We start from the raw sequence: 23,016 nt of genomic DNA on the forward strand, positions 1-23,016 counted from the left end.
TCTACTGACTCTGAAAAACACCAAAAGAAAGATGCCCAGGGTCCCTGCTCATCTGCGTGAACATGCCTTAGGCATGCTGCAAGGAGGCATGAGGACTGCAGATGTGGCCAGGGCATTAAATTACAATGTCCGTACTGTGAGATGCCTAAGACAGCGCTACAGGGAGACAGAACGGACAGCTGATTGTTCTCGCAGTGGCAGACCACGCGTAACAACAGGTACAGGTACAGGATGGCAGCAACAACTGCCCGAGTTACCCTAGGAACGCATAATCCCTCCATCAGTGCTCAGACGGTCCGCAATAGGCTGAGAGTGGCAGAAATGAGGGCTTGTAGGCCTGTTGTAAGGCAGGTCCTCATGAGACCTGCAACATTGTCCTGTAACATCACCTGCAACATTGTCGCCTATGGGCAAAAACCCACCGTCGCTGGACCAGACAGGACTGGCAAAAAGTGCGCTTCATTGACGAGTCGTGGTTTTGACTCACCAGGGTTGATTGTCAGATTTGCGTTTATTGTCGAAGGAATGAGCGTTCCCCCGAGGCCTGTACTCTGGAGCGGGATCGATTTGGAGGTGGAGGGTCCGTCATGGTCTGGGGCGATGTGTCACAGCATCATCGGACTCAGCTTGTTGTCATTGCAGGCAATCTCAACGCTGTGCTTTACAGGAAAGACATCCTCCTCCCTTATGTGGTACCCTTCCTGCAGGCTCATCCTGACATGACCCTCCAGCATGACAATGCCACCAGCCATACTGCTCATTCTGTGCGTGATTTCCTGCAAGACAGGAATGTCAGTGTTCTGCTATGGCCAGCGAAGAGCCCGGATGTCAATCCCATTGAGCACGTCTGGAATCTGTTGGATCTGAGGGTGAGGGCTAGGGCCATTCCCCCAGAAATGTCTGGGAACTTGCAAGTGCCTTGGTGGAAGGTGCAGTCCATCTGGTGCAGTCCATGAGGAGGAGAAGCACTGCAGTACTTAATGCAGCTGGTGGCCACACCGGATACTTTTAATTTTGATCCCCCCCTTTGTTCATGGACACATTATTCCATTTATGTTAGTCACATGTCTGTGGACCTTGATCAGTTTATTTCTCAGTTGTTGAATCTTGTTATGATCATTCAAATATTTACACGTTAAGTTTGCTGAAAATTAACGCAGTTGACAGTGAGAGGACGTTTCTTTTTTTGCTGAGTTTAGGAATAAAGTGACAGATGGTTAACAGTAGCAGAATCGTATGTGCTGAGTCAAAAGGTTTGTGCAAAAAGGGTCAAGCGTCAATAGCCTGAGTAGCTATTTGGTTAACTATTTAACTAACTATTTAGCAGTCTTGTGGCTTGGGTGTTAAAGCTGTTCAGGGTCCTGCAGAGATAGTAGGATATTTAGAGTAATAAATTGGTGTAAAGCCAAATAACAATGCCTCTCTTCATCAAAAGTATGTATCAGAATCAGTACACCAGTAGAAATGTTGCAATGGCGCCGACAGAGAAGGCTGCCTCGCTTCTAGTCCTTAGGAAACTTTGCAGTATTTTTCATAATCAAATGCCGACCGTTTTATCTTTCAAGAGAATTCTCTTTGGTTATTGTCACAGCCATGTATATACCCCCTCAAGCCGATACCACGATGGCCCTCAAGGAACATCACTGGACTTTATGCAAACTGGAAACCATATATCCTTAGGCTTTATTTATTGTAGCTGGGGATTTTAACAAAGCAAATTTGAGGAAAAGGCTACCTAAATTCTGTCAGCATATCGACTGTAGCACTGGACCATTATTACTCTAACTTCCATGATGCATACAAGGCCCTCCCCCGCCCTCCTTTCAGCAAATCTGATCACGACTCCATTTTGCTATAGGCAGAAACTCAATCAAGAAGTACCCTTTCCAAGGACTATTCAATGCTGGTCTGACCAATCGGAATCCACGCTTTAAGATGGTTTTGATCACATGGACTGGGATATGTTACGGGTAGCCTCAGAGAATAATATTTACATATACGCTGATTCGGTGAGTAAGTTTATAAGGAAGTGTATATGAGATGTTGTACCCACTGTGACTATTAAAACCTACATATGTGGCAGGGTCTACAGACAACCATTTTAAATGAGGAATTGTAATTATGAGATTATGAGATTATGACAAAAGGAAAACCAGCCACTTCGCAGACAGCAACGTCTTGCTTCCAGACAAACTAAACACCTTCTTTGCCCACCTCGAGGATAATACAGTGCCACCGATGCAGCCCGCTACCAAGGACTGTGGGCTCTCCTCCTCTGTGACCGACGTGAGTAAGACATTTAAACATGTTAACCCTCGCAAGGCTGCTGGCCCAGATGGCATACCTAGCCGCGTCCTCAGAGCATGCGCAGACCAGCTGGCTGGTGTCTTTACAGACATACCCACCTTTCCCTATCCCAGTCTGCTGTCCCAACATGCTTCAAGATGGCCACAATTGTTCCTGTACCCAAGAATGCAAAGGTAACTGAACTAAATTACTCACCTCAGTCCTAAAGGTAGTGGGCCAGCCGTGGTCCAGCACCGGGCCTTGGTCTGGACTCTGCAGTCCTACCTTCACCACAAACACTATGGGATGGCCGTAGTCTGCAGTTTCCTGTTGGAGCAAGGTGGAAAGTCAACTGTAGAAATGTAATTACCCATTTCCTTAGTTTGAGGGTTCTTTTTCCATTTTAGAATTTCTATTTCTAGAATGGAAAAAGTCAACTTCCTGCCACAACTAGTTTCAATACAGAACATGTATGTACAATGAAATGTATACAGTAATAATGAAGATTATGCAGAATTAAAACATGAACTGTTTTTACTTGCAGGTGCTTAGCCTGAGACTGTGCTCACTCACCTGAACATAGAAGTGGACATGTTCACAGGACTCCTCCCCGCGTTGTAGTGTCAGATTCCTTGACTGCTGTTGTCTGTCATTGTCATCCAGCGATGCTCTGGGAGGGTGCCTCCTCTCGTCTATCAGCACCCTGTACCACACACCTAACCACACTCAGAGAGAGAGAGAGAGATAAAGAGTGTGTGTGAGTGTAACAGTGGTGGTTCTATTACTTCGATGACCACACTCACGGGTAGAGAAACCTTGTCTGAGACCTCAACAGTTTTATTGGCTCCTCAGCCTGAGGCAATGCTTTGGCTTAGCGGGCTAATATGATGTTCTGCACACAGAAGACCCTGGTTCAAATCCTGTCAGTCACATGAGAAGACAACTGTCTAATGTTCATGTCCACTAAACTGTGTTGACAGGCTGTAAATGTTGGCACCTACTGCTTTTAGATTATTTTAGGCTTGAATTATATGTCAGTGAGGGCTAGCTGTATGTAGCAGGCAATAAATATTCCCTCTCCATCTGTGGGCATGAATGAGATGAGGACACAGACTAGACTTTTTCATATTTTTCATTCCGGCTTCTCCTCTCACCATGGGCGGTCGTGGTAACAGGAGAATGCTGAATGGGAAAAGTGGAGGCACAGTATGTTGTGTCTGTCAGGTTCTGCTTTCATCTAAAAGTGGGTTTGAAAGTATGCAACTCTATAACCCTGAGGTAAATCAGGAGATACGCTGCTCCACTTCTATGCGTGTAGAGATTGTGTGTGTGTGTGTGTGTGTGTGTGTGTGTGTGTGTGTGTGTGTGTGTGTGTGTGTGTGTGTGTGTGTGTGCCTGCGTGCATACACTGTTCTGTCTGATATAAACCAGACTAGGGGAAGGAGGGGAAAGGGAGGACTGAAAGGGAAGACAGAGACCGACACACTTTAAGCCCCTCTCCGTGGCTCTGCTCCGCTGAGTGATGCACTTTAAAGAGATCCCCCGAGCCCCTGGGCTTAGGACATTAGGAAAAAGGTTTTCTTGAAAAAACGGACTGACCCTAGCCACACATCTGACAGGAATTACACACAGACACAACAACAACCACTAACCCTGGGGAGGTTTAAAAAAAAATGTCACGTGACCCTCCCTTTGTACTGTAAAAAAAATGTGCACACCCTCCCCCTCATAAAATGAACTCCAAAATAATTATTACCACCACAATAAAAATAACTGTAGCAGCCCTGTGTTTATAAACATGGATATCGACTTGAGCACTTCAGCATTGTTTTATCGATCCCACGCAGGTCTACGGGCCAGAAGGTTGATGGTTTTCCAACCTCCACTGACAAGCGCACTCTCCCTGTCTGTCTCATTACAGTAAGATCAGAGCCAGCTGCAGACAATGATCGGCTAGGGTGAAATCTGATTTTTTAAATATTTATGCTATATTTATAACTATAAACTAGGTAGTTTGAGCCCTGAATGCTGATTGGCTGACAGCCGTGGTAAATCACGGGTATATCACGGCTTAATTATATACAATATTTGCAACAAAGTTTCCACCAACAGAATTCTGTGCCAATGCACCAAAAAACAGCCAATAAGCAATGCAAAACTGCATACCGAATACTGACTGAGTGCTTCACCAGGGTTGCGTTTTCAACATCACAATCAAGTATGTCAATCTCGACAAACAGAAAAATACACCCCTCCCTACTCAGTATCGAAGGCTTGGCTTGACAATCTCCGAATGTCATGAAACGTTTTGGTGTTTTGTAAAGGATGTCTCGTTCCATTCCTCAAATGAACAGTGCGCAGTTTGGGAGGGCTGGAATTATATTAGAGTGGAGTGGATGAATGTGTTCAGGTATCCTACAGGAGACTTTTGAAGTAGCCTAATCAGATAGAAACATTGTGACTGGTTGTGTTAATGCCACACATAAAAGGTAATACATTTAAAAAGTTAAATGACAAAGATTTTGGCTATATTGAAGCTTTAGGTTTGATGTCAAGGTTTGCGTCACTGAAGTCAATTGTACTCACTTGAAAACAATAATGCAAATATTCATTGCATTGTGGTGTTGTAGGCTAGTCTAGATAGCATAATTATATTGTCCCCAAGGCCATACAAATTGAATGAATTGTATATTGGAGGATATTTTTTTAAAGTGAGGCGAGCCAGCGAAAAGAAACATATCCTAATAAAACATTTTAAAAAGTTGTACCCCTTGTAATAACACTGAACAACATTTGTACAACACCTAACAACCTCACCAAGAGATTTGAGCCTTTTGGTGTTCCCACTAACAAACAGCAGGAAATGAAATCGGGTCACTGGCATGAAAGGCAAATACCCTATGCATTGTGCCAATAGGGTTAACCCATTAGGTAGGAATTGTGTCATGGCTCATATTGCGAGGATTGTGACAGTTTAATGGTTTTGGAATGACAGTCACAGGGACCAGGGTTTGAATCCAAGTCAGGGTACCCTTCACTATATTGGTGTCAGGTGTTGGAGAGCACCATTGAAAGCATGGCCCAAGTCAGGGTACCCCCCTTCACTATATTGGTGTCAGGTGTTGGAGAGCACCATTGAAAGCATGTCCCAGCTGAGTTTTAGTCACAGTACATTTGTGATGGCAGAGTACAGAGGTGTCATGCCCATAGGTGGCACAGATTTGTCCATTTCTTTACTTGATTATTTCTTTATTTTATTTACATTTTGTTGTTCCTCTGTAATACTATTACCTAGTCATCTAGACAATTTGAGTTAGCTACCAAGAAAATGTAACCTAGCTTGTTTATCTTAGCTGGGATGCTTGCTGGCAGGGTTAGTAGACTTTAGAAAAGCAAGCAATAACTAAATGTACTGACTGTACTTTTAATATTTTACACAGATTTGAGCAGAGATGCAGAGAAGCATATTTTGTTTCTTTAAAAAAAATAACCAGCAGTCAGGATGATACAGACAGCTCAAGAGATATGCTTTGATATGCAAGAAAATATACTTTTTTATTTTGTATTTTGTATTTTTTGTATATATTTTTTTTTTACATATAATCAACTATCATTATGACTCTAAATTGCAAGAAAAACTGTTTCAGGTGTTTGAAAAATGCAAACATTCTCACATACTTTATGTCCCTTTAGATTTTTTTTTTTTTTGGGGGGGGGGTGAATGACGCCCCTGACAGAGTATGCAAAACAAATATGCACCCGATACTGTATATATATAGTATATATACTATACCTTACCTTTAGGAGTGTTTACTTCAGGCTAATTACTAGCATCTATTGAGTTGAAATGTCCCATAAATGTCACGACTTCCTCCAAAGTCGGTCCCTCTCCTAGTTCGGACTTCATCAGTCTTCTAGCCATCGCAAATCCACCTTTCATTTTCCATTTGTTTTGTCTTGTCTTCCCACACACCTGGCTTCACTTCCATCATTACATGTTGTATATTTAACCCTCTGTTCCCCCCATGTCCTTGACAGAATTGTTTATTGTATCCTTTCCCCAGGAATACGATGGGACGGCTGAGAACTGCCACGGGTTCTTCTTGCAGCTGGACTTATACCTGGCAACCGTCCACCCGGCTCCTTCGGCCTTGAGAGGGTGTCCGCCCTCGTCTCCTGCCTCACTGGGAAAGCCCTGGAGGGGGCCAACACCGTATGGAGAGAGGGAGATGCAGCCACCTAGTCTGCAACCACCTAGTCTTCGACCACCCGCCCGAGGGTAGAGCAGCGGGTGAATGCCTCTTCCATCTGAGGCAGGGGACGAGGAGCGTCCAGGAGTTCACGCTGGAGTTTCGATCCCTGGCTGCCTGGGCGGGATGGAACGACAGGGCCCTGATCGACCAGAGACACCACCATCACGTTTGACCTGTTGGTGGACCTGTCCATCCGGCTGGATAACCTGCTGGCTACCCGCGTACGTTCAGATCGGGGTCTGTTGGTTCCATTCCCTGTACCCCCTCTCCGATACCCATGGAGCTGGGAGGGGCGGTGTGCAGGGAGACCGGAGGGGGTTCCAGCTCGTGCACCATCTGTGGCCGCAGAGGTCACACTGCCGTTCGATGCGGGTTGGTTCGTCTGGGTATCGAGGCAGCAGGCAGGGCGCTCTGGCGTCACCCAAGGTGAGCCGGCACCATTCTCACCCAGAGCCCTGTGTTGCACATATGTTTGTGTATGTCACTTTTCCTGAGTTTTCCCCGCATTCCCAGCATAAGGCGCTCGTCGATTCAGGCGCGGCTGGGAATTTTATAGATAGATCGTTCACCCATAGTTTAGGCATCCCCATTGTTCCCGTGGCTGTGCACTTCCCCGTTCACGCCTTAGATAGTTGACCATTAGGGTCAGGGTTGATTAGGGAGGCCACTGCTCCTCTGGGCATGGTGACGCAGGGGGGTCACAAGGAGGGAATTAGTCTCTTCCTTATTGACTCTCCTGCGTTTCCCGTGGTGCTAGGCCTACCCTGGTTAGCTTGTCATGACCTCACTGTTTCTTGGCCACAGAGTGCTCTCACGGGTTGGTTGCAAGAGTGCTCAGGGAGGTGTTTAGGAGTTTCTGTTGGTGCTACTATGGTGGAAAGTCCAGACCAGGTCTCCACCTTGCGCATTCCCCCTGAATATGCCGATTTGGCTCTCAAAATTGACGGGCAATTGTGCGATAAATCTCCTGGTAGACGCTGCACTTCCCAGGAGTCATGTGTATCCCCTCTCACAGGTGGAGACTGAGGCTATGGAATCATATGTCTCCGAATCCCTGCGTCAGGGGTACATTCGGTCCTCCACTTCAACCGCCTCCCTGAGTTTCTTTTTTGTGAAGAAGGAGGAGGGAGGTCTGCGCCCGTGTATTGACTATCGGGGTCTAAATCAGATCACGGTGAGGTATAGTTACCCGCTACCACTCATAGTCACAACGATTGAGTCAATGCACAGGGCATGCTTCTTCACAAAACTAGATCTCAGGAGCGCTTTCAACCTGGTGCGTATCCGGGAGGGAGACGAGTGGAAAACGGCTTTCAGTACCACCTCAGGGCACTATGAGTACCACGTCATGCCGTACGAGTTGATGAATGCACCATCAGTCTTCCAGGCCTTTGTAGACAAGATTTTCAGGGACCTGCAAGGGCAGGGTGTAGTGGTGTATATTGATGATATTCTGATATTCTCCGCGACACGCACCGAGCATGTGTCCCTGGTGTGCAGGGTGCTTGGTCGCCTGTTGGAGCATGACCTGTACTTCAAGGCTGAGAAGTGCCTGTTCTTCCAGCAGTCTGTCTCCTTCCGAGGGTACCGCATTTCCACCTCAGGAGTGGAGATGGAGAGTGACCGCATTTCAGACACCACTGTAAAGGAGGTGCAGCGGTTCTTAGGGTTTGCCAACTACCGGAGGTTTATCCGGGGTTTTGGTCAGGCAGCGGCTCCCATTACCTCACTGCTGAAGGGGGGCTGGTGCGTTTGCAGTGGTCGGCTGAGGTGGACAGGGCTTTTGGTCACCTGAGGGCTCTGTTTACCTCGGCTCCCGTGCTGGCCCATCCGGATCCCTCTTTGGCATTCATAGTGGAGGTGGACGTGTCTGAGGCTGGGATAGGAGCTTTGCTCTCTGCACGTTATGTCTGGTGTGCATCTGGTTTTGTACCCATTTATTGATTGTTCTGTTTTCCGGTGGTTTTTATTATTATTTATTATTTATTATTATTATTATTTATTATTTTGCTCTCCTGCGCCTGACTTCTCTGCCGCCAGTATGCACCCCTTACATAAATTGAATGTCCAAATCCATTTAAAGTATCTACTGTACAAAATGAATTTTGCAGGGACACAATTTGAAAGGAAGGCTACAGCAAAAACATGTCCTTGTACTGTTTGCGATTCACAATTTATTATTTTGATTCCCATGATTGAAATCATCGCATTTTAACCGAACCCCAACTACTACAATGGTGAAGCACATCATTCAATTAGTCTAAAATAATAATTAAAAAATAAGTGATTCACTATTTTGAGAAATGTGAAGAGGGGAATCAATTATACAGTAAATGTCATTTTTATGACCTAAACTAGATCAATAGGGGAGTTTTTTGAGCTGCGTGTCTCATGTCTTGACTGTTATTTCATGCGCAATGAGACACCTGGCCTCTCCGCTGCCTATCAGCTATTCCTCTATGTTCTTGTGGATTTATATAGAAAATTGTTGCAGATTTGAATAATTTTACGTGTGGTATGATTACTAGTTAACCTATTGCAGATCTGGACAAACGATCCACCTACCACTATTGTCACTATGGGTAGAGGGAAGGATAGATTTGACTATAAAGTAAGTGCGCAGAAAGCGTAGTGCATAAGGGAACTACCAAAACACCTTGATAGGGAAGTTGCATGCGGGCAGAAATGTAGGTCCTATTTTGGAGCCACACATTGGTGGGACATTGTGGTGAGTTTTGCACATACAAAGTAAAAGTGAAAAGTGCTGCACTGTATAAATGCAAACCGCATTGTTGTTTTTATTATGGCATTTTGATTTGAGAGGAGTGGTTACTCAGCTGACTGATTAAAGTTTCACTTGTACCCATTCTTTCACAAATTCACAGGTTTAAGGACTCTTGGAAGATTAGTCCAAATGAGGACTAAAAGAGATCCAAATAAAATCACATCACATAAAAAATCCTGAGTGTAATGGAGTGAGAACAAGGGGATCTTTATGTAAACAGCTCTGCTCTGAGGTACTTGAGGTTTTGTTGGTCTCATTGTGCACCCAAATCGTTACTGCAATAAGCAGTCAGAATCTAGTCAGAAAGCTCAATGAACCCAGAGTTAGGAGTCGCAACCAAGATCTACATGAAACCACATGTACGCACTAACACGCCACACACACGCTCATTCCAACACTTTTAATTCAGTATTAATGCCCAACTAGACCAAACACACCCACTCCATGGCTCTGCATCCGAGTCCTGGCCTCCAGACTGATACACACGATGGCAGACATGCAGGTGACGTCCTTGCCTCCCCTGCGGCAGTCCTTGTTGAAGGTATTGATCTTTTCCGGTTCAAAAGTGATTTTTCCTTGGATGCGCACCACACTGCGAGACCTGAGGGAAGAGAAGGGGCATAAGGGACATTATCAGTGTGTCTATGTGTGAACGATGGGACTGCAATAGTATGGGAGTGTGTGTCACTAACCAGATCAGTACTGCTGCACCTAATGCGCCCACTGCCAAGTCCACCAACCCGTCTTCATTGACATCCATCATCCCATGAACACTGCGGCCAAAATACTGCAGACCAGCAGAGAAGCCTGCTGCTCCAATTCTCTGAGAGAGGGGGGTTGTAAGGGAGGGAGGGAGGGAGGGGGAGGGAGGGAGGGAGGGAGGGAGGGAGGGAGGGAGGGAGGGAGGGAGGGAGAAAAAGCCAGTTAGTGAGACAGCAAGAAATACTTTTAGTATTGGTTCTGAATAATCCACTGCGTGACTAGGGGTTGTGTGCCACTGAGCTCACCTGTCTGTATTTGTGATGTATGCCACTGAGCTGGCCGTAGAACAGGTAGATGGCCCCCTGGTGATCGTCCTCTAGAGGAGCTCCCACCACTACCTCACTGTACGAGTCACCATTCATATCAGGGATAGGGGCCATCGCTCCACCAAAACGAGAGTTCTGGGACTGGTCGGAGACCTCAAGTGTCCCTTCCAAAAGGAAATGGTTCTGTAGATAGAGAAAGAGAGAAATCTCGACAAGCCATTTCTGTATGGACCTTGCTTGGTGCACAGGGGCATTGTCATGCTGAATCAGGAATGGGCCTTCCCCAAACTTTTGACACAAAGTTGGAGGCACAGAATCGTTTAGAATGTAATTGTATGCTGTAGCATTAAGATGTCCCTTCACTGGAACTAAGGGGCCTAGCCCGAACCATGAAAAACATCCCCAAATCATTATTCCTCTTCCACCAAACTTTACAGGTGGCATTAGGCAGGTAGCATTCTCCTGGCATCGCCAAACCCAGATCCGTCCGTCGGACTACTTGATGGTGAATCGTGATTCATCACTCCAGAGAACACATTTCCACTGCTCCAGAGTCCAATGGCAGCGAGCTTTACACCACTCCAGCCGACTCTTGGCATTGCGCATGGTGATCTTAGGCTTGTGTGCGGCTGCTCGGCCATGAAGCTCCCAATGAACAGTTATTGTGCTGACGTTGCTTCCAGAGGCAGTTTGGAACTCGGTAGTGAGTGTCGCAACCGAGGACAGGCAACTTTTACGCACTACGCGCTTCAGCTCTCAGTGGTCCCATTCTGTGAGCTTGTGTGGCCTACCACTTCGCGGCTGAGTCGTTGTTGCTCCTAGAGATTTCCACTTCACAATAAAAGCACTTACAGTTGACCAGAGCAGCTCTAGCAGGGCAGAAATTTGATGAACTGACTTGTTGGAAAGGTGGCATCCTATGGCGGTGCCATGCTGAAAGTCACTGAGCTCTTTAGTTAGGTCATTCTACTGACAATCTTTGTCTATAGAGATTGCATGGCTGTGTGCTCGATTTTATACACCTGTCAGCAACAGGTGTGGCTGAAATAGCTAAATCCACTATTTTGAAGGGGTGTCCACATACTTGTGCATATATAGTGTTCATGTACACTCCGATTCACTTCTCCTGGTTCTCACCTGCTGAGTCACCCTGTAGATGTACACCTTGCCCCTCTCCCAGCCCTTACTGAAGAACATGGGCGCTGCCACCAGGAGGAAGTCTGTCACACCGTCCCCATCGATGTCCAGAGGAGCTAGCTCACTCCCGTAGTATGACCCAATCTACAGACACACCAGATGACAAAGAGTCAAGCCATATGTGCTCTTCTAAAATGTGCAGAACAGTGATTCATTTATATCTATGCACATTCAGCCCGAACCATATCACAATTTGAAAAGAGTTAAATTAACACAGTACAATTACTGCCCATAGCATCCAGTGAGGGGAAAACCCCATTCATATCAAGTCTATTTAATTGTCCTAATCGTATTTTTAGCCCATATACCCCACAAGCAAGGAAGGAGTGTAAGAGGGAAGGGGAGGCATGTGAGACCGGATGCACCACCTAACACATCCCAGCCGGACTAGCTTACTGTAAATCTTGCCCAAGTGGCCTCAGGCTACCTCAGAAAACACCACAGCAGCCGTAATTAATCCTAGAGGCGTACTGCATTTCTAATGTCCCCTCAGGAATGCGCAGCGCTGACTCTAGGACTCTACTCCTCCCTCCCTCCCTCTCCCAAACAACAGTCTGGTCTGACACAGTGGTTAGACCTTATTTACAGGGAGCTTGTTGCCCGGGGCGATGCGTCTGTGCTCAGTAGCATACCCTGTTTTGATTGGATGCATACAGATGAGAAGCACATGGGCCGATGAGACAAAGGCCATCTGGACCGGGCAGCCGAGTCTAGACCATAATGTAACGAAGACTCCAATGTGTCACACGTGTGCACACACAAGCTTGACACGTAGAGCCAGTGTGTGTGTGTGTGTGTGTGTGTGTGTGTGTGTGTGTGTGTGTGTGTGTGTGTGTGTGTGTGTGTGTGTGTGTGTGTGTGTGTGTGTGTGTGTGTGTGTGTGTGTGTGTGTGTGTGTGTGTGTGTGTGTGTGTGTGTGTGTGTGTGTGTGTGTGTGTGTGTGTGTGTGTGTGTGTGTGTTTGTGTGGTGTGTTTGTGGGTGTCACTGTCATATCACCTCCACCCTACCTGACACCCTAGACCCACTCCAATTTGCTTACCGCCCAAATAGGTCCACAGACGATGCAATCTCAACCACACTGCACACTGCCCTAACCCATCTGGACAAGAGGAATACCTATGTGAGAATGCTGTTCATCGACTACAGCTCGGCATTCAACACCATAGTACCCTCCAAGCTCGTCATCAAGCTTGAGACCCTGGGTCTCGACCCCGCCCTGTGCAACTGGGTACTGGACTTCCTGACGGGCCGCCCCCAGGTGGTGAGGGTAGGCAACAACATCTCCACCCCGCTGATCCTCAACACTGGGGCCCCACAAGGGTGCGTTCTGAGCCCTCTCCTGTACTCCCTGTTCACCCACGACTGCGTGGCCACGCACGCCTCCAACTCAATCATCAAGTTTGCGGACGACACAACAGTGGTAGGCTTGATTACCAACAACGACGAGACGGCCTACAGGGAGGAGGTGAGGGCCCTTGGAGTGTGGTGTCAGGAAAATAACCTCACACTCAAGGTCAACAAAACTAAGGAGATGATTGTGGACTTCAGGAAACAGCAGAGGGAACACCCCCCTATCCACATCGATGGAACAGTAGTGGAGAGGGTAGCAAGTTTTAAGTTCCTCGGCATACACATCACAGACAAACTGAATTGGTCCACTCACACAGACAGCATCGTGAAGAAGGCGCAGCAGCGCCTCTTCAACCTCAGGAGGCTGAAGAAATTCGGCTTGTCACCAAAAGCACTCACAAACTTCTACAGATGCACAATCGAGAGCATCCTGGCGGGCCTGGTACGGCAACTGCTCCGCCCACAACCGTAAGGCTCTCCAGAGGGTAGTGAGGTCTGCACAACGCATCACCGGGGGCAAACTACCTGCCCTCCAGGACACCTACACCACCCAATGTTACAGGAAGGCCATAAAGATCATCAAGGACATCAACCACCCGAGCCACTGCCTGTTCACCCCGCTATCATCCAGAAGGCGAGGTCAGTACAGGTGCATCAAAGCTGGGACCGAGAGACTGAAAAACAGCTTCTATCTCAAGGCCATCAGACTGTTAAACAGCCACCACTAACATTGCGTGGCTGCTGCCAACACACTGACACTGACTCAACTCCAGCCACTTTAATAATGGGAATTGATGGGAAATGTAAATATATCACTAGCCACTTTAAACAATGCTACCTTATATAATGTTACTTACCCTATATTATTCATCTCATATGCATACGTGTATACTGTACTCTATATCATCGACTGCATCCTTATGTAATACATGTATCACTAGCCACTTTAACTATGCCACTTTGTTTACATACTCATCTCATATGTATATACTGTACTCGATACCATCTACTGTATCTTGCCTATGCTCCTCTGTACCATCACTCATTCATATATCCTTATGTACATATTCTTTATCCCCTTACACGGTGTATAAGACAGTAGTTTTGGAATTGTTAGTTAGATTACTTGTTGGTTATTACTGCATTGTCGGAACTAGAAGCACAAGCATTTCGCTACACTCGCATTAACATCTGCTAACCATGTGTATGTGACAAATAAAATTTGATTTGATTTGATTTGTTGGTGTGTGTTTGTTTGTTTAAGCAAATAAACTCAAGCACCTGCCTGTAATGGTGTCCCCCAATGTTCAGTCCTTGGCCCCCTTGTATTAATCATTTATATCTCTTGGTGTGTCTCACCTGCTGGCCTTTGAGTGAGTGTAGGATGGTGAGGTTGCCATTGTTTCTCAGGGTAAAGATGATGACTTTGCCTGTGTGGTTGAAGCGAGGGGCTCCAGCAACATAGAGCTGCCTGCCTTTGGCCGACACCACTGAATTTACTGTGTAACCTGGGAGATTGGACACAAGGACACACTTTCTGAAGGCACTGTCCAAAAGTTATGGGAGAGGGTGCAGTTATGGGTGTGCAGTGAGATAACCAATCGGTTGAACTGTATTGTCCTTGTCAATCATTTTGAAAACATATTTTCTTAAAAATTGGAAATCAAGATGACCCTCCATCGTTAAGACAGTGAATGAATCAAATGCATTATTATCTGAATACAGAAAAATTTGGGCTCCAGAGTGAAACAAAATAGTACAATTTGAAGCCATATGGCATAAAGTATTACAAGCACTGGAGATATTCAAAGGATGAGAAATTAGAGAAAATGAGACGGACAGAATAGGTAAAAACTTGTCTGCTAAAATGTGTGTGTGTAAATGTTAAGTTGTCTATTGTTTTTAAATTGTCAAAAAAGAAAAAGAATCACACTATAGTATAGTACTGCATGCAATGTTAGACAGACTATTCATCCATCCATTTATTTATACATCTATCCACACACCCATTCATCTCTTTATTCATTAGTCTATGCATCCATCCATCTATCCATCTGTCCGTCCATCCACCCACCCATCCAGCCATCCACCTACACAATTATACCTGCCCATCCAGTTCACTCACCCAAGTAGGCCCCATGGTTCTTCAGTTCTTCTGGGAACTCTTCCAGATAGGAGGACTTGGGTGGGACTACCTTCCCATGACGTGTCTCTTTCAGAACAGCCCCGTTCCAGTCATAGGCCCCCACGGCCCCCACCAATATGCCATCCTACAGGAACAAGCATTTTCACATCACTCGCCAAATACACATCTCTCATTAGGTCAATGTACCTCTTTCGCCACCGTACAAAGAGGTACCAAAGCAGAGAGGGATGATGGTGGACAGATATGTCTGTTATGAGAAATAATGGGTTGAACATTTGTCTTTTGAGTAAGTCCAATCCTTTCAGTGAGTTGATTTATTCTTTGGTAATTTTCCACTCCCTATCTTGGTCATCTCTAATGGCAGGGTAGCCAAGTGGTTAGAGTGTTGGACTAGTAACCAGAAGGTTGCAAGTTCAAATCCCTGAGCTGACAAGGTACAAATCTGTCGTTCTGCCCCTGAACAGGCAGTTAATCCACTGTTCCTTGAAAATTCATTGAAAATAAAAATTTGTTCTTAACTGACTTGCTTAGTTAAATAAAGGTTAAAAATAAATTGTAAAAAGAGCACCAGGCAACAAGGAAACAAACGGTTACACTTTCCAACATGAATTCCAAAATGAATGCATCACCATCATTGCTGAACTTTCTCAATAAAAACACGTGAGTACATTTAACAATACAGATGGTGTTGAATGAACTATACACACACCGTCACACGCAGATGTCAATGCTCTGTACAGTATGTCATGTCCAGAGGTCATTCATGTCCAGAAGTCATTCAACCGTGAGTTACACATCTCTACACATCTCTCAGAGCAAGAAAAACAGGGATCATGGTCAACGACCAACTCCCCAGCAGTGTGTGCAATGCTCCATTAGGCTGCATGATGCATGGGAATGTTCATTGAGCCCTGTCAAACTCTCATACTGTTTTGTATTATTGTTTTAGATACCGGTGAAGCACTGTCACCATACTTCAAGTTCGCCTGATCCCAGATCTGTTTTGTGGTGTCTTGCTGTCTCCAATGGTCACGTGACTTGAAAATGACCATAGGTGCTGGCAAGAAAGCACAATCAGATCTGGGACCAGATTAGCATTGACCACCAAACTATACTCAGCAGACCGCATGTACGGTACTATAGCAACGGTCTTCCTTAACCTTTGGAAGAGAGAAAGAAGGTGTTCAAGAGAAACTGTGTTCTACAGGGTTGTAATAGTGCCGCATACACAGACCATGTGAATTTACTAATAAAAGTTAAAATACTGACACCATGCCAGCAGACAGATTTCAGCCAACGCTACAGTCATGGCTAAATCAAGACAGCAGCGGGGCTGTTGTGAAGATACGCCATGGCCAAGTATTCCCTCACTCATAGTCATAGGCTGTCGACGTGGACAGTTTGACTGGCTGCCGTGGCAACTGTTGCGGAGTAAAGTAAGTCTCCCATTGGGATGGATACAGTATTATCCATGACTTATGATTTTAAGAATTTGGTTATTAGTTAATAGTTTATTCGCTAATTTGCATGTACAGACAGACAGAGAGTAAGTTTACTGGCCCTTCTGTGATAGGGGGTTTTCACATACAGTCCTCTTTAAAAGATGCGATCTCAGTCCTCTTTAAAGGGAACTCTGGGGTAAAAAAAAAAGCTAAATAACTCAGGTCTCTTTGTATTCACACTGCCCTTGCCTTTGAATGAGGACTCAACTCGTTTGTCAGTTCACTTCACATATTTGTGGTCTGAGTCCTCTTTCCATTCACATTGTTATGTTTAAAAAGGAACTCAGATCTTTTTCCAACATTCAGTCAATGCACTCTGGGTTGTGCAGGACAAGCCATTCCATCAGAATATGTTATTGGACAGCTATACAGTGCCTTCGGAAAGTATTCAGTCCCCTTAACTTTTTCCACATTTTATTAGGTTACAGCACTATTCTAAAATTGAAAGCCCTATAATGACTAAGTAAAAACAGGATTTTAGCAATTGTTGCTAATTTATATATTTTTTAAAACAAACAGAACTATCACATTTACATAAGTATTCAGAACCTTTATTCAGTACTTTGTTGAAGCACCTTTGGCAGCGATTACAGCCTCAGTCTTCTTGAGTATGATGCTACAAGCTCGGCACACCTGTATTTGGGGAGTTTTTCCCATTATTCAATGCAGATCCTTTCAAGCTCTGGAGTATTGCTGCATATCTATTTTAAGGTCTCTCCAGAGATGTTCAATCGATCGGGTCCGGGCTCTAGCTGGGCCATGCAAGGACATTCAGAGACTTGTCCGAAGCCACTCCTTCATTGTCTTGGCTGTGTGCTTAGGGTCGTTGTCCTGTTGGAAGGTAAATCTTCGCCCCAGTTGAGGTCCTGAGTGCTTTGGAGACGGTTTTCATCAAGGATCTCTCTGTACTTTGCTCATTTCATCTTTGCCTCGATCCTGACTAGTCTCCCAGTCCCTGCCACTGAAAAAAATCCCCTCCACCATGCTTCACCGTAGGGATGGAGCCAGGTTTCCTACAGACGTGCCGCTTGGCATTCAGGCCAAAGAGTTCAATCTTGGTTTCATCAGACCAGAGAATCTTGTTTCTCATAGTCTGAGAGTCTTTTGGTGCCTTTTGGCAAACTCCAAGCGGGCTGTCATGTGCCCTTTACTGAGGAGTGGCTTCCGTCTGGCCACTCTACCATGAAGGCCTGATTGGTGAGGTGCTGCAGAGATGGTTGTCCTCCTGGAAAGTTCTCCCATCTCCACAGAGGAACTCTAGAGCTCTGTCAGGGTGATCATCGGGTTCTTGGTCACCTTCCTGACCAAGGCCCTTTTCCCCGATTGCTCAGTTTGGCCGGGAGGCAAGCTCAAGGAAGAGAATTGGTGGTTCCAAACTTGTTCCATTTAAGAATGATGGAGACCACTGTGTTGTTGGAGATCTTCAATGCTGCAGGCCTTCTTTTTTTTAACCTTTCTTCAGATCTGTCCAATCAATTGAATTTACCACAGCTGAACTCCAATCAAGTTCATCTCAAGGATGATCAATGGAAACAGGATGACCCTGATCTCAATTTTGAGTCTCATAGGAAAGGGTTTGAATACTTATAAGGTATTTCTGTCTTTAATAAATTTGCCAAAATTTAAAAAAACCTGTTTTCACTTTGTCATTATGGGGTATTGTGTGTAGATTGCTTAGGATTTTTTTCCCAATCCATTTTAGAATAAGGCTGTAATTTAAAAAATGAGGAAAAAGTCAAGGGGTCTGAATACTCTTTATACCTACTTACATTTTGGAAGCTAATAGATTGCATTTAGTTAAAAGATGAGACATAAACATTGTAATCAAAAGATAATATTAACATGTAAATATTATCTTTAACAGGATAAATAGCAGAAGAACAGCTGCCGATTAAATAATGCTTTAATTGAAAATTGCACACACAATGTAGGCTACTGCCCCTTTAAGGGCTAGAATTGATTTTGTATCCCATGTTGGGATTCTCATCAAATATGTTGTAGTCTTCTCACACCATTCAAACCCCACAAGCGAATAAACAGCTTATGAAGCTCTCTTTATAGATCACATATTGTAAACAAATAATCTGAACTAAAAACTCCACACATATTTTGGCATTTCTGTGCATCATTGACAATCGCTAATCAATATCCAAGAACAGCACACGTTATTTTCTGCGAACCTGCGCATCATCATCTTCTCTTTTGTGGCACCAATGTGAGGGGTTATGGGTTATGGCAGGTGAAACGGTGTTGCAGTATTCTAGTGTGTGGTGAGGGAATAATGACAAGTGAACCTGGGGGCTGGAGGAAAAGTGGTTGGAGGAAGTAGCCATATGAGGTTCAAGGTGGGTTGCAGGCGACTGTTTTTGAAAAGGTTACATCCTTATTTCATCCATTCTTGTTTCCTCATTTCTTCTCAAAGTGCATTGAAGGAGAGAATCCAAGGTACCTCCCTCGGATATCCTTTTCCAATGAGCTTTGAGAAGGACTGAGGAAACAAGGATGACGGAGGAAGAAAGGATTTGACAGTGTTACGTTCCCCTAGCAAGAAAACCAAAAATGACGCTCAAACAGAAGGGAATCTAACAAAGAGTCACTGACAACAAACAAAATGAAACCGGTAGGGTACTGTTTTCAGACACAGCCACAAGTTGCGATATGGACAGTGTGCTTCCCTGCCCTGATATGAGGGAACAGCATTCAAATGGCCAACGTAGAGACAAATGAGGATTGAGGAGACAAACAAAAGTGAGATGATACATAAAACTGATACCTGGAGAGATCCCTGAAGACTGGGATTTGGTATGCAAGAGGTAAAACCCCAAATTACTCATGTCAGTAGTGCGGCAATGTCAGCCAACACAACCAATGACCTGAACAAATCTTTCCATATTATTTTGACTTACTATATTAAATGACTTCAGCTAATAATCCCCTAAATATATTAGGATTTCAAACTATGAGCAAATCAATTCCATCACAATAGGACAATCTCAAAATATTTGGTGTGTCTGTGTCGTGTGAGCTTGTTGATCAGTGTGTCTGTGTTAATGTGTATGCTGTGTGTGTTAATGTCTGTCTGTCTGTCTGTCTGTGTATGCATGTGTTTAGCTGGCAAGCTCTGCATTCAACTAAACCATCTGTACTCTCTTGCCTGTTTTCCTCTTAAAGTCCCCCCACCCCTCCCTCCGCCAACCCCACCCCTCCCTCCGCCAACAAAAAATACTTTCCACAACGTTATCATCATCTCATTCTCAAATTGCCCCTGTGCCTAGAATCCGACAATGCGTTGATGAATATATAATTTTCCCCAGAGACGGTTAATGCTTTCTCCAGTATCCACAGTGCCGTGGTCCATGCTAATATGAACAATAATATGAGCTCCTTAGAGGTAGCTCACATTCATCATCTACCACCCATCATCTTTCACCAACATACAACTCCCACCTGGGTAATGTAGTCTTCCCAAGAGATCTTTAAAGCGGTGTATAAATACAACAGATTCGGTTCCGTTCAGCCCCGGACACAACTCATTGGAATGCAACCTCCCCATGGCCCTACTTGCAATTCACACCTGGGCCATGTTTAGTACGAAAACGTTCTTGAACGTAGCAGATAGAAACACCAAAAATAGAGCTGACGTGATTCCATATTCTGCATGTCAGAGATGCATGTTTGTTCTACATAGCATATTTCTATCTGAACGTTCCAAAACGTTGCTTCCCCAGTCCAATGGTGGTCCCCACAGTGGGTGGGCAGGGGCCGGTGAGTGAGGGAGAGAGAGGGAGAGAGACCAGCCACATAGACTCACACTAGTTAGACAAAGTTGTACATTCCACAGGTTATCTATCATCCCATCTGGAAGTACACATGACTGACTGCAACAAATCGATGTAAATAAGCTAGCTAAGATAGCCAGCTATGCTAGCCAGCGAGCTAGCTAGCTAGGTACCTAGACTATTTATGGCTATTTTGCTCAATTCCATGCAGATTAAAGAATAGCCTAATTGATGTTTGCTCGTCATTGTAACCAACTCCTTCTCATTTAATTAACTTAATTCCATCATTATCATTACATTTTGCACTGATTAGAGAGCTCCCAAATTGCTTGCTACACATAGAGGCACTGACTGTAGACAGTGCCACTTTCATTGGCCGACAATAACAACTAAAACGCATGAAACCCATGTGGGCTATTAAAGGATGTATTTTTATGTTGTGCAAGTCATAAACCTACATGTAAAAGTTTTTTTTTTTTTTAGTTAAGAATTTAAAATGTCATGGTATATCCTTATGTGTAGCAATGTCACTTAGATCATTTAATATATATGAAGCGGCGCATTCCTACGTTTTAGTAGAAAAATATATAAAGTTATACCCAATGACATCATCAAAAGTTACAACATTGTAAAAACAGTGATTTTCAAACACTTGATATTCGCGGTGACGTTGGGAGCAAGACAATAACCTCCCTTTAGCTAGAAACTCTTTGCAGGTTTTGAAAATCTCTGTTTTGTACTTTTAATCCTACCCTGTGATGTCACAGAGAAGCATTTTTCAGGGCCTTTATCTTTTTAACCACAGATCATAGAAAAGTGCTGTTTTTATACATGTAAACAATGGTTTGGTGCTGAGGTTAGGAATTTGAGGTTGAAAAGTGGCGGAATTCAAATCAAATCAAATCAAATCAAATTAAGGTTTGATTCTGTCAACATACATGTTCAGATCAAATGGTCACAACAGCGAAGACAAAGGCCAGTGCCTGTTGTGTACAGCACATCGCCACTTTGCGATCTGTCAGCATTTTGAAACCATAAATTGCTTGAAATCTGGACGTTTTACTTCATATAGTCCTAATGATGCATATTGCTTCAATGTAGCCTAGCCAAAATCCAACCATGGAATTGTTTTATGAACACTTCCTCCTAGCCTTATGCCATTGAAACCAACATTTCTCTTCTGTTCTCTTGGTTTTCAAACCAACTTTCTTTCAGCAGCCAAAGGCACATTCCTAGTCATATTAGCAACCTATATATTTCTGCATCTTTAGGTGTCCCTTCTTTCAACATTTTTTTATGGATATTTACTTCCATCTCTGCCATTGGCATGTCCGATGAGCAATAGTGTTTTCCCCGCTACTTGCATTTTAGTAAATGTGAGCTTATTGTTGTGTGCGCATTGCTGATTATAATGTGAATAAATAAATAATAGTTTATCAACTTTCTAATCTGTTCTATTATTTTCGTTGTTTCAAATTTGGGGATTTACAGTGGATGTAGGAACTTTGGATCTAGCATCCCAGAACTGTCCCAGAGTCTGTTTTGAACTGTCACAGACTTATTTTTTTTTTAATGTAAAAAATAAAAAGATAAGCCCTTCATTTCGAGCCCTGGCTACTTGTCATTAATGCAACTGCAATGTTGCATATGTCAGAACAGCAGAACACTTATATAAGGTGAAAATAGAATGGATGTTGTTGGCGTATTCAAATCATTTTAAATACTGTAGCCTAAATGATGCAGTGCAGCATAGATATGGCATGAATATCTGTCAGGTAGGCTACAACAGTCAGCTCCCAACCAGAGGCGTCATGCCAATAGGGGGCACGGATTAATTTGATTGTTGTTGTTTTTTCTCTGTATACTACTAGCCAACTAGCAATTTTATGAAGTTGGCTTTAGCTAGCCAGATAGGTTTCCAAACTCCCAACTTCATAACTAGCTGTCAATAAGCCATTTCAGGTTATAGAGCAAGTTCGAGTAGCTAGCTTGTCTGACTATCTTAGCTGGTATGACTGCTGGCAAGGTTGGTAGACTTTAGAAAAGCAAGAAATAACTAAATGTAAAAGACTCACATTCATTTCAATATATTACCCATATATTCATTTAAAAAAGGAACCGCAAGTCAGGAGGATACAGACAGCCCAAGAGGTATGCTTACACATATGCAGATAAATTTACATATTTTTTTACATAGAGTGCCTTCAGAAAGTATTCATACCCCTTGAATTATTCCACATATTGTTGTTACACCCTGAATTCAAAATGGATACAAAACACATTCTCCCCCATCAACACACAACACCCCATAATGACAAAGTGAAAACATGTTTTTAGACATTTTTGCTAATTTATTGAAAATTAAATACAGAAATATTTAATTTACATAAGTATTTACGTCATAAGTCCTTACTTTGTAGAAGCACCTTTGGCAGCGATTACAGCTGTGAGTCTTTCTGGATTAGTCTCTAAGCGCTTTCCACATCTGGATTGTGCAACATTTGCCCATCATTCTTTTCAAAATTCTTCAAGCTCTGTCAAATTGGTTGTTGATCGTTGCTAGACAACCATTTAAAAGTCTTGCTATACATTTCCAAGTAGATTTAAAAACTGCAACCCTGTAACTCAGGAACATTCACTGTCTTCTTGGTAAGCAACTTCAGATTCCAAGAACACAGGATGAGATGTT

At 44.1% G+C, this 23,016-nt stretch overlaps 1 protein-coding gene across 3 annotated transcripts in view; it reads right to left on the bottom strand.

Annotated features, from left to right (window-relative positions):
- itga11b (integrin, alpha 11b) overlaps positions 1–23,016 on the bottom strand; it is a 104,545-nt gene that overhangs the window by 17,904 nt on the left and 63,625 nt on the right. For all 3 annotated transcript variants that reach the window (XM_042301318.1, XM_042301319.1, XM_042301320.1), the window contains 8 exons: positions 15,026–15,170; positions 14,260–14,408; positions 11,490–11,633; positions 10,332–10,535; positions 10,017–10,147; positions 9,762–9,925; positions 2,860–3,002; positions 2,503–2,613 (listed from right to left, as the gene is read on the bottom strand). In XM_042301318.1, the coding sequence (XP_042157252.1) occupies positions 2,503–2,613; positions 2,860–3,002; positions 9,762–9,925; positions 10,017–10,147; positions 10,332–10,535; positions 11,490–11,633; positions 14,260–14,408; positions 15,026–15,170 (1,191 nt within the window). The remainder of the gene's footprint in view (positions 1–2,502; positions 2,614–2,859; positions 3,003–9,761; positions 9,926–10,016; positions 10,148–10,331; positions 10,536–11,489; positions 11,634–14,259; positions 14,409–15,025; positions 15,171–23,016) is intronic.

Source organism: Oncorhynchus tshawytscha, linkage group LG19 (assembly GCF_018296145.1).
Source record: "Oncorhynchus tshawytscha isolate Ot180627B linkage group LG19, Otsh_v2.0, whole genome shotgun sequence".
NCBI lineage: Eukaryota > Metazoa > Chordata > Actinopteri > Salmoniformes > Salmonidae > Oncorhynchus > Oncorhynchus tshawytscha.